This window comes from Solea senegalensis, linkage group LG21, assembly GCF_019176455.1.
Source record: "Solea senegalensis isolate Sse05_10M linkage group LG21, IFAPA_SoseM_1, whole genome shotgun sequence".
NCBI classification, from domain to species: domain Eukaryota; kingdom Metazoa; phylum Chordata; class Actinopteri; order Pleuronectiformes; family Soleidae; genus Solea; species Solea senegalensis.
In genome coordinates, this window is record NC_058040.1 from 3,271,411 (window position 1) to 3,284,410 (window position 13,000).

The 13,000-nt window shown below is 41.6% G+C and overlaps 1 protein-coding gene across 2 annotated transcripts in view; it reads right to left on the reverse strand.

Annotated features, from left to right (window-relative positions):
• Positions 1 to 13,000, reverse strand: part of LOC122758359 (synaptic vesicle glycoprotein 2C-like) — a 49,707-nt gene that overhangs the window by 30,804 nt on the left and 5,903 nt on the right. Inside the window, exons 1-2 of one of the 2 annotated variants that reach the window (XM_044012484.1) lie at positions 5,038 to 5,052; positions 2,122 to 3,057 (exon numbers count right to left, since the gene is read on the reverse strand). In XM_044012484.1, the coding sequence (XP_043868419.1) occupies positions 2,122 to 2,728 (607 nt within the window). In that variant the 5' untranslated portion in view covers positions 2,729 to 3,057; positions 5,038 to 5,052. Of the gene's footprint in view, positions 1 to 2,121; positions 3,058 to 5,037; positions 5,053 to 13,000 lie in introns of those variants that run through there. The other variant, XM_044012483.1, reaches the window with a different exon arrangement.

Consider the following 13,000-nt stretch of genomic DNA (forward strand, 5'->3'; position numbering starts at 1 on the left):
AAGCCAAACGCAAACTTACTCCCACTACTTCCAAGTCAGCGTTTAATTACGGTGATGTTGGACATTCAAACGTCCTCTCAGTGTCTACATTTACTGGACACCGTCCATCACGGAGCGGTGGGGTTCATCACTGGCATATTGTTTTATTTAGAGGACAATCCTAGGTTTATTTAGCTCCTTATTTCCGGTGCTTCGCCTCTCTGACACTCGTGACCTCATACTGACCCTGAAACCCCTCCAATCCACTTCATTGCCGAGCATCATCTTCGTGCTCTTGTCTCCTTTTGAAGAGGTTCCTCACGAGGCTGCACACGGCTGGGAAAACTCTTTCCCACTGAATCAGTATCTATTTTTTAAGTCAGCTGTTGACAGAGCATGAGTCAGCCAAAACAAACCCCATCTCGCACATCACACTCCACAATTACAGAGTGAGGATAGAACTGCTCAAATATTTCTGGATGACATTTAGCTTAGCCGGTCGTCGTTCTGTGCACAGTGACTGTACTTTTTTTTAATAATGTGACTGAATCATGCATTAGTGGTTGAAATGATGCTAATAAACCACTTTAATGATCTTGGTCTGTAACTAAGTGCGACAGTGCAGGGTGATCTGTGTTTATTCTCGCTCTCTTTCTTTCTCCTTCCAAGCACAAGGCGGTTTTATTGACCACACAACGAGTCAGTGACCTTCACTGAGAAACTGTGCAGTAAAACTCCCGTCAGCTCTGCATCTATATGTGAGTGTATACACACCTCCTTTAGTGCATGTGTGTGTGCGTTGGTAACAATGACTCTTTCCTCCTCTAGTCTCCCACTGAGAGAGGAGTCAGAAAACAGGTCAGAACCATCAATGTGGTTATTACGGGGATTTCACTCATGCTGTTGAAAACTGGAGAATCAGCGTCTTTGTCACCAGAGAGGAGAGAGTTGGAAAAACGCCTGTACTTAGTTTCCATTTTTTTGGCCCGTTTTTGGACATCGAGACAAAGACTCAAACAAATGCTATTTTTAGAGCTGAAACATTTACTCGATTCATCGATTATTAATTGATTACTAAATGAATTGTCAAGTATTTTGATAATCGAAGAAACGGTTTGAAGCTTCTGAAATGTGAATTTTTCTTCATGTCTTTGCTCCATATAACAAAGAAATCATTAAAAACAAATCTTCATTTTCCAGGTTTGACCAACACTGATCAACATTTTTTAACATTTTTTAACGATTATTATTGAAAATATTCGTTAGTTGCAGTTCTGGTTATTTTAAATATGTTTTACACTGTTCAAATTTCAAATTATAGCACACTGTGTACAACTACAGTGTTCTTTCCCAATAGAACTTTTGGTTTTTCTTCATTCTAAATTGTTAATACACTATTTTGACATGCAGTAAATTGTAAATAACTGCCAGACATTGAAAGTTATTCTAAAAAAAAATGGCCGAAAGCACACAAACAAGTACAGATGGACATTTTAAGGCTTAGGTGTTAAAAAGATATACAAAATATAAACATGCACTATCATAAAGTGAATGTCTTTCAATGGGAAGAATACGATTTCATGCTGCATTGAAAATGAAGTCAATGTATGATGGGAAAATGGCCAGTACTATGTAGCTATTTTTGATATAGTGAGAGGAATAATGAGCCAAATCACCCACAACATGCACACACACACACACACATTAGTGGCAGACAAACACAACTTTCCTCCAGTGTGGGAGAGCGAACCATCTCGCTTTAGTACACCTCCTACTCATGTATCCAAATACCTGGTGCCATGACAACGTGCTTGCAGCTCCTAAAGCGATGAGATCGCGGCTAAAAGTGTCGGCCACCACTGCGCTCTCCGTGTTACAGACAGCACAGGTGATGAGCAGGTGGTCAGGAGGGAAACAGAGTCCAGCGACAGCTCGTTAGAACTACTCGTTAAACGAGGGCGGGTCAGTCAAATAAGAGATATTCAACAGGTGTTCAGTATGTCGCTCTGTAAGGTTCTATTTTAGATATTTCTATTTTAGATATCTGGCATAAATCCCCAATTTGGGGAGTATGTTATATGTCTAAGACTACCAGAACCTGGAAAAAAAAACAACTTCATCGACTGCATTGCAGATCCTTACCGAGCCATCCAGCTCCAGAGTTGGGGACGCACATGTCTGTCTCAGCACTGGGCAGGACAAAGCCCACCACAAACACCTCCACGCCGTCTGACATGAGCGCCAGCCCGAGCACAAAGTACAGCTGCCATTGGAATCTCCCGTGGCCACACTCCTGCATGATCAGCTCATACTGCTGGGCCAGCTCCTCCTCGTCGGCCTGTCTCTCATTTTCCAGCTCCTTGCGGCTCTTAAGGCTGTCAGAAACCGGCTGGCCGAGAGCCACCTGTCCGTCCTGCGGCTGGCCGTCGTTGTAGGCCGGCACGCCTTGGTATTCCCCCTCGTAGATCTCATCCTCGTCGTCGTGGCCCTCCGTGGCGTCACTAGAAGCCCCGTCGTCGTCGTCGTTGGCTCCATTGTCAGCATACCGGCCGTCCTGTTGGCTGTAATTATTGTAGTTGCTCTCGTCTTCGTCCTCGTTCTGGAAACGGTTGTAGCTGCGTTGAGTTGAGTATTCATCGGAGGCGCGGTCCACGGCTTTGTTTAAATTTTTGGACGCGTGCCTCTTGGCTTCTTTAGCGATGTCCTTGGCACCTTTGGCCAAGGAAGTCCTGTTGTGCGTTTCATCCATCTTGGCACAGGAATAGTTGGCACTTAAAGTCTCGTAATTCAATTCTATGGAGAGTTTACTCCTCCAGGAGCAACAAACGTAAGCTGCCCGTCTGGTTTTATTTTTGTTTTTGTGTTCTTGTGTTCTCGTCTTCTATCCTCAGATAGACAAGCACTTGAGGCAGTTCACTAGTGCTGAAAAGCCGCTTCAATGCCAGGACACTAATGATTAAGTAATGATGTCTGATTCCATGGGATGGGAGCAGGCAGACGATGCTGAAATGGAGACAGTTGATCTAAAATGGAAGAGATCCTCAGTGCTGTCAGAGCTCAGGAGAAGAGACCATCAGCCTGTGGGGACAGAAAGAGAAGAGCACATTTAGTCTGTCACAAATGCTGGACTGCAGTATTTCCTGGCACGCTGTGGAGGAGAACCGCAAAAAGAACATTTCGACACCGGGAGAGCCAAACTCCCCACAGGAGGCGACACAAACTGCACTCAACGGAAGTAAAAGCTGAGAATTTAGAACAAAGGGAAGCTGATCTATGTTCTAGCTTATTGAGGTTTCAGAAATCACTCTCATTACTGCTACAAAATCAATTGAAAATAGTCAATAAGGCAATTGGAATAGAACAAACATGGCTGATTGTCATTTAATTGCACCTGACCTTTATGTTACTACAAAGATTATTGCTCTCAGAACACTGAGGTTGTCCTGTGAGTTGTGTTCTGCAGCCCACTCCACAGCAATATTATTGTTATTGAGTAGTAGTAGTAGTATTGTTGTGTTAAAAACTTGTTGGTGACTTGACAACATCTAGTTTCATCATGGCTGGAGTTAAAGGAACCCTTTTAATCCTGTGAAGCCTGGTGTGTAGTCATAAGTTATGTTGTGCTGTCATTACACAGCAGCTTAATGGCCTTGCTCTGCAGACACTGTTTTGGTCTGCAAGGTTTTGGTCATTACATGCAAAACGATCATTTTTGCCGACATTTGTATTTTCTATCAGTGAATGTCTCACAGCAGCTATAAAGCCCACGGGTTAACATGGTATTTATTTTTAAGAAAGAACAGCTGGTGATGGAGATGGTTGTTTGGAGCTCCTGTATACATGATCATTTAATCACATTTTTTGTGATTGAACTAAATGCTTTTAAGTGCTTTTAAGTGGACTATTGCATCCTTGTCATCATTTTTAGCCTCCTGAATTACAAATTGTTGTTAGTAGAACGATGCCATGCAGTGTCAGTACATCTGAAGGAGGGTGTGTGTCCTGCTGTGGTCATCATGCACAGGCATCGCGAATGGCTTTTCATCTTTGGTAACGCATGAGATACTTTTATTCAACGCAGTAGCGCAACAGATGACTTTTATTTGACGGTAAAATTGTAACGTTATAAATTACTTTCCAAAGTAACTATACCCAACACTGGTGGCGATCTATGACCCCTTTTCAGTTTGTTAGTATGAGTTCATTTTCCGGGTTACCTACGTCACAGACCAAATTAACTTCATCTAGCTACTAGTCCTAGCAAGTCATGCCTTTTTTTTTAAATCTTTATTAAGATATTATTATCTTCTTGTATTGTTGCCGGGTGGGCAGCACCTGTGTCGAGCATCTAAGCTGTAGCTGCAGTATAAATGTATAAAGTTCCAGACGTTGGCGTCCCACAAACAAGGCAACGCCCCCTGGCAGGAGACAATTTGTTCATTTCATAGACGTACATACAGTAGACCGCACATACAGAAGCTAATATATCAGAAAAGGTGTCTCTTAAAGTGAAGATGGTGGATAAATGTTGTGCCCCGGGATGCCAAAGCAGTCGTAGACGGGGTAACAGGAGAGTATTTTACCAGAGATCCAGACAGACAGCAGAGGTGAATCACCGCTGTGAAGCTGTGTATGTTGTACCCTTAAAAAGGGGAATAGTAACGGGGAAGGATGAGGAAAACACACATGCAGCTCTTTCCTTCACTCGTCTGTATTGAATCCATTTTAAACAATGCATACAAACAAAAAACAAATGTATGCATACGCACACTCAATTGTAGGACCACAAACATCCTATCAGTGTCTTTTTAACATGTTGACTTATTAATTTTGACACAAATATATTAAAATATAAATGAAACAGTAACACACTCAAACACCAATGTCAACATTCAGACTCTACAGCGTGGCGACGGGTTATCAGGCTACGGGCTACACGTCTGAGTTAGCAAGAAACTAAACAACAAATAAGTGCCAAAAAAAGTTCTTTTCCATGCATTTGAAACCAGTAATAACATTTAGAAAAATACTACCAACATGTGTTCATTTCAAAATTACCTTAAAAAGGGGAATAGTAACGGGGAAGGATGAGGAAAACACACATGCAGCTCTTTCCTTCACTCGTCTGTATAGAATGAGGAAGAGGAGCGTGATCCCCCTACTGGAGCCCCGAGGCATTACCAACAGATCGACGAATCATCAAACCACACAGACATTCACAACTACTATAAATGAAATGACATCTTCTGAAAATAGATACTATAATAACTGATAACATTATGTTCACATCAAAATGAATTGTTATATACAACTTGTCACATGTAAATGTAAATAATTGCTATTAACGTTACTCTGCAGACTTGTACGTCAGTCAGACTGACTCCATTGTTCCCATAGCAGTGATTCATCTCCGGCATCTCTCTGATCCGGTAAAATATTCCACCATCTTCACTTTTATGATGAAGATAAAGTTGTCCGACATATCGCCTGATTTATGTGCCATCGACTGAATACATCTATGGCATGAGCCGCGTTGTTTAGAGCCAGCGTGAGTGTCAGTCACGTCGCGTCCAGAGCACTGTAGATGAATTCTGTGGCTGTTACTCGGACACTGAGAAACTCAGTTTAGCACATTTCCAATTGAACTAATGTGTTGAAGTGACTTACAAATGTCCATTCTACGTCAGACTAACATCCATCCATCCATTTTCTACCACTTTATCAGGGTCACGGGCTATCTCAGCTGACATAGGGCGATGGACAGTTCGCCAGTCCATCGCAGGGCCAAACAGAAACAAACAACCATTCAACCATTCATGGTGAATTTAGACAGTCCACAGTCCACTATCTAACCCCCATATTGCATGTTTTTGGACTGTGAGAGGAAACCGAAGAAAACCCACACACACGCGGGGGGAGAACATGCCCTTGTTGTTACACCAAGCGTGTGGCCCTCAGACTAACTTAATAATTCAATTTTCTCTAACAATATTTTAACGTTTGCCCGGTGACAGACTGGTAACCTGTCCAGGGTGTACCCGGTCTTTCACGCCATTGTCAGCAGCGATTGGCTCCAGGGGCCCCACAGTCCTCATGTGGAGGATTAAGCGGTAGACAGTGAATGAATGAATGAATACATTTTTTTTCATACTGACCTATGTGAAAAAACACAAAAAGAAATACATTCTAGGAAATTTGAATGACTGTGTGTTCTGTGCAGTTTAAGTTTCTAGCCTCAGGATACGTGTCATCCAGGATGACTGACTCCCCTCGGGGCTCTCTGGACCGTGACGCTGCTGCTGCTGTGGAGTCTTAGAAAAAAAAAGTGTCAGCACATCAGTGTCTGCAACACGGTGTCCAGCAGTGACAGGACCCAAAGACTACTGCAGGTGAAACAACAGTTAGCTCTGGGCTTTCACATTACACCCGTAAGCACTTTAGCTACACTGTTATTGACAGAGCAATTACAGAGAGTCTCACGCCGCGATGGCACACATCAAAAACCTCATGTGACGTGTTATAGCATTTTAAAGGCTTGCAATTTGAGATGCGAGAATAATGTGACATTATTGAAATGTAGATCATAACAAAATAAAAACGACCTAATAAAAATACCTCCACAGTGTTGTGTGTATCGCGTTCCAAAGTAACGTGATGTAGCTAGTTTTTCGGGTAAAAAGTAGTGTAACGTGCTACTACTGAAAATTTGGTAACGCAACATAAAAGTAACGTAAAAGTAACGAGTAACGTAAAAAGTTACTTTCCATACAGGGTAACTAAGTAAAGTAAGGAATTAGTTTTGTAAGAAGTAACAAGCAAACACTATTTTTTAAAAGTAACTACGCCCAACACTGTACCTCTTACAGTCAAACAAGTGTCATATGACTTCACACAATCCTGATTAAGCCCATTAGCTTATAACCCACAGGAAGTGAAAACAGCATGAATTCTGAGATTAAAGTCAGAAGTCTCAGAATTCATGCTGCTTTATTTTTTTTTTCTTTCTTACAAAATACTCCCTAATACTGCATACTTCCATAGCATGAAAACAATCTGCCATGAAATGATATTTATTGACATCCAGAGCATAACAATGCATATGTTCACTCACTAATAGAGATTCCTATAAACCGGCCTTGAAGGCAGTATTCCACTGGCATCAGTATCATGTCAAATAAACACATTCAATTCTACATTAGTATTAACATGCTAACATGCTAACATGCTCCGTATGTATCTGCAGTCTCTGGGGTAAAAAAAAAGCACAGGGTCTGTGCCCAACCAGACGGTGGCAGGTTGATGTATGGTGTTTCTGCTCACCTTTGCTCTGCGGGATTAGATAAAACATGAGTTGGGATCTGTCATTTGAACGTTACAGCCCGCGGCTCCGCGGAGACGTATGAGCAGCCCGAGAGATTTTGGTGCAATGCAGCAATGAAAGTGAAGAAGGAAATGTGTTCTAACTAACTTTGTGCTCGGACAGATGATGAGATGAGACACTAACTCCCTCTGGCCGTGGATCCATCAAAGCACCAGACCGACCAGCGAAATCTCTCCGTCCCGTGGCTTCAGAACAATAACCCGCACACACGCTGCTACGGAGAGGTTCTACAATAAAACATTAGCAGCTTTAAAAAAAAGTCAGTATTTGAGTAAAATGGTGCTGGAGAGTTTTGATGTGTTGAAGTTACGTCGGTCCTTGACGTATATTGAAAATTCAGGCAGTGGTGGATACGTAATTCATGAAAATGCTTCGTTTCTTTGACATGTTTACTTAAAAGTTAGTTAGCTTTTTATTAATCCCCTTAGGGAAAGTATTCCTCTGCATTTTGACACATAGGAGCAGTGGGCTGCCACACTGAGTAGCGCCCGGGGAGCATTGGGGGTTGGTTACCTTGCTCAGGGGTACCCCAGCCCTTTTTGGCCGGGTGGGGATTTGAACCGGCGACCCTCCGGTTACAAGTCAAGTTCCCTTTCCACTTTTCCACGGGCTGCCAAAACAAGTTTATGTTGATCCGGGTGCAAACCGTCGAGTTCATTGTTAAGTATTGAAATAAAGAGATGATTTTCGTTCATCTCTTTCTTCCCAGACTCCTCCCCCAGGTGCAACTCCGATTTTACTACCACATGACAGCCGATTTCTCACTATTGTAAGCACGCCCATTTCTGCAAACATGCCCTGCACTCATTGCCAGCGATGTAGCTCGTCCAGCAGGAGTGCCTGACATCTGGGACTAAAGGTCAAACTCTGTGCCGGACCCCCTGCTGTGCTCTGATGATTTCTGCACCACATGTGTGCACATGTGTGCACATGTGTGCAAATGAAACCAGTGAAATGTCTGCTTTGCAAAAATGAATAAAGGCCCGTTTTTCAGTCAGTGTTTGGTCAAAGTCAAGGAAGGATGGATTGAAAGGATACTGTTATTATCAGACTTTCAAACGCTAGTCCTTCCCCCAGAACCTTTGCTGGTTTATCCACAGCAAGAGCAGCAACAAACCCTTCATGCATTCATGTTCTTTTTTATAACTTGAGCACTCCATTATTGTCATGATAGGGTAATGAAGGCAATACATAATAGAAATAATGATGACAACAATAAAGAACAAAAATAAATAGAAAAAATGAAGGTTTTTTTGAGTTAATGCATTCTGGAAATTTACATTAGTGTATGAATTTAAATATTTACCAATATTTACTTTTCAAATTGAGCCCAGAAAGGTGGATGTTAAGAATCCAAGATCGCGGTTAAAAAAAAGTGTGCATTTGTTGACTGTAATTTTTACTTTACACATTTTTATTGGCCAGGCAGATCCTTCTTGAGATGTCGTGACGGACACTTGCTAGCCCAACCTGTCCTCCAACTGAAACATACATATAGGTCGTTTTCTGAAAACGTGCCTGTGGGTCGTTTTGTTCAAACCCCTGAATGCGACGTAAAGGTAGTATTATCCAACTCAAATATGCACAGATGTTACTGAGGGTAGGGTTAGGGCAAAAAAGACAGGGTTAGGTAGTAAAAATGAAAAAAAAAAATGAAAAAGGTGGTATAGTAAGCCACTAGATACAGCGTCTAAGGCGGAAGTGGTTGCTGTTATATATATAACCGCTAGGGGCGCATGTTTTGAAAACGTAAATATAGGTCGTAATTCCTGCATACGACGTATATGTACGTTTTATTGGAGGACAGTCTCGCTAGCCTGTGTCATCTGTGTGTTCCCAGAATGCTGGGATACAATGGAAGCCATGGAAGGAACCTGTCCACCAAGGAAGGATCTTCGAATTTGAGAAACACCGCGTTCATAATCCTTCACATACTCGATGCAAATCTGTGGTTTCCCCTCTCAGCGACTGTCAATCTCTTTCCTGTCTGTCTTCATGGACACTTCACTTCTCCATCCCTCCATCCCTCCATCCCTTCATCTCTCTCACACACACCTGGGTGCTGCAAGAATTTCAAAGTCTTTGTGTTTTTAATGGCAAAGCCGAACACGAAAGAGATCCCGCTACTGTTGACATTTCATTATTCACGATGGGCTAACCGCTCTCCTCCATATGCAGATGGTCATTAATACTGACATTTGGAAGTGTTTCAGAGCAGTTAGAGCCACCGAGATAATCCCTCAGTCCTGATTCTAGGCCTAACCTATAATACGGCGTTTTCTCACACTGCTTGATGTAAGGAATCGTATGGGGCTGTTTGAACATACGCGGCCTTCTCCGCCATAAACAGGGAGGATAAAATCATTTATGGCCTTTTTTTTTTTTATTTCCATTTCGATTGCGACTGCCCTCACCCGCCGCTGTGATGCTGTGATTGGGGTTATTATAACAACGCCCTCATGATGCGGTTTTAGCAATCAGCAAAATTCCTGCGAGCTCTGAATCAGCAGTCCATGGAGAAGGGGCGGGGGGAAAAGAAATGATTTCCTTGCAGTCGTGCTGTCATGGCCCGCTGACGCCAACCAGCCACGTCCATTAATCACTCGCAGGAACACACGCATATAGAGACGATGCATGCACACACACACACACACACACACACACACACACACACACACTGCAGGTAGATTCTGTCTCTCAAAACTTTATCAGAACAAAGCGACAAACGCATAATCAGAGATTCCGTATCGACACGTGACATCGTTCACAACATGTGAATAAAAGCAGTGCATGTGCAGAGCCCTGCAGGCTTTTATGCAGTGGCCACAGATGGCTGCAGTGAGCGTCTGCACATCACGTGAATAAAAGTGCACGCCACGATCTGCTGATGCCACACAAGGGAGGTTTGGAATAAAGTAGGATTTCCCATTCATGTGAATGTAACTACAACATCAAATTTAAGTTGTCTTTCCCCAAACATAGACTTCTATGAGGTCACAATCACTGCAGGGGGTGAGGTGACAGAACACTGATGAGGTGCCAGTTCTGAATCTATCTGGTCCAAAAAATAGCTCTTTTATTAGCCATAATTTGCAAATCACTGATGTTCCTGGCAATGGAGGGTGTTCTCACTGCCCTTCTTGAACACGAGGGAAAGCAACAGCAGCGAGATGTTGTCTCAAACCCTAAACCTTGCAATGAAAGTAAAAAAAAAACGGATTTGCTGCCATGCTTCCTTTCCAGGAGAAACCGCTCCGCTACTTCTGCTACATGACATTCTCCTTTTACTAATTTGAGGTTCAGCGACAGTTGGCGAGCATCGTAATGGTGTGGGGGGGGGAAAAGCTATAGCTTATAATACAGACACCCTCCTGTTATTAAAGATGTCAATGTGACAACATCAGTGAAGATTTTTACAAAATACTAAAGGCATACAAGTAAAAAATCCAATAAATATCTTTGATTAAACTTTTGAAAAGCAATGGAGACGCCGTGTGCTCTGCTTTCCCAGAGCCGGAAACAGGCCGACGAACGAGCTCTTTGAACAGGATGCCTCGAGGGGGATGCTGAAGTTACATTAATGTTGAGGGGGTGCGGGGAGTGGAGATGTAGAATAAAAGCAGACCTAATGAACACACATTAAGTTATATAACGGCATAGTAGCTTACAGGCTGAGTCACTCAACATACTAAACGCAGCACTTAGCCTGGGTTTTCCTTGTGATATCCACACACACACACACACACACACACACACACACACACACAGTTGCATCAGCCTGATTGCTTGTATATAATGATAGCTGTCAGGGTTTACTGACTGCTGGAGCTCAGCCAGCCTCTGTGGGCCTCCCTCTGCGGATGCCCAAATCGAGATTTGATGGATACACTGCATGCACTTTGAACGTAGTGCGTGCATGTGTGTGTGTGTGCCTTACGTGTACTTTTTCTTAAATTACAAGGAAAACATGGAATAACTTATTAAAGCTGCAGTAGGCGGGGTACACCCTGGAGAGTTCGCTCTGACCTAGGCCAGACTACAACCCTCTTTGATTGAATTTAAACAGTTTATTCACTCATAAATATTTATAAACAGGAACATGTATTTACCCTGGAATAATCTACATTTTAACCGAGAATAAAACTATATTATATAGTTTTAATATAGTTAGAGTTTTAGTTTTAGTATAGTAAAACTATACTATACTATATTAAAATTATTTTTTTTCATCAGCAACCTAACGAAATGTAGGATAAGACAGAACTACTTTAGCAAGTTTCATACATTTATCAAAAACAAGTCTCTCACTACTAATAAACTTTTGACATTTCACATTTTCTTAGGGTGATATTGATGTTTTGGATTGTCGCCTTGTAACATCTACATGTAAAGGGTTGTGGTCTTATTTTAAGATTATTTAAGATTAAGTCAGCTAGCTTTCTTAACTTCACTTACATGACACAGCTGAAATGTTGAACACTTAAATCATTCTGGTGTAAATACAACACAACAGGGGTATAGTCTGGCCTAGGCTAATTTATATTCCAGGGTTAAAGTGGCCTAGGCCATAATATACCCGGGGTATAACCTAGCATAGGCCGCTTTTACCCCAGGTTTATTCTGGACTGGGGGTATACTATGGCCTGTTACACCAGGGTCTTCTTGCTGCAAAGGCAAGAATGCTAACCACTACAACAACCATGTGGCAATTATGAACATTAGTCAAATAACTGTTGTCAAGAATGAATGAATAAATAAATAAATAAATAAATACATACATTTTTGTGTAATTTCTCTGGACCTCACACACTGTATATGGCTTATACCAGCGGAGGGCGCACATCAACCAAATTGACTAATGCCATTGGCAGAAGAAGTCAAAAATGTTAACGCTAACTGAAGCTACAGCCGTGATGCCTCAGCTCGCTGGCCATTAGAATAGAATAGAATAGAATGCCTTTATTGTCATTATACAAGTTGTACAACGAGATTTACTTGACTTCACCTTGAAAGTGCATACAGCTAACAACGAAGAACAATAACAACAACAACAACAACAACCAGTGTATGGGTCAAGGACATTAAAAAGAAAAAGTGACCCTAGTTAACGTGAGGTGGGTTTTCAGTTGCAGCGTACTACATTAAAAGGATATACAGCCATCAAATTCTTATTGCACAATATGAAATAGCAGGTCTGTATCAGGGTTTAAATATAAAAAGTGCATTTCTATGAGACGTGACCCATAGCAGGGTATAAAAAATAATAAATAAGACTATTTCCACAGTGTGAAGTGTATTTTTTTTTTTTTAACAGTATATGAAATATAGAAATATAAATATCACAGTGTGAGATATGATTTTAGCAGCATATAGAATATAAATATCACAGAGTGAAATGTAATTTTGCAGTATATAAAAATAGAAATATAAACATTTACACAGTATGAAAGTGATTTTAGCAGGGTACCATTTAAAAATACAGATATTGCACAGTTGGAATGTAATTTAAGCAGGATAAAAATCTGTATATACAATATAAGTAGTGCACAGTATATAAGTATTGCATAGTGTGGAGTAAATTATTAAATAAATAAGCATTTCAGGATGAAATGTAGTATTGCACATGCCAGAATGTGTGAG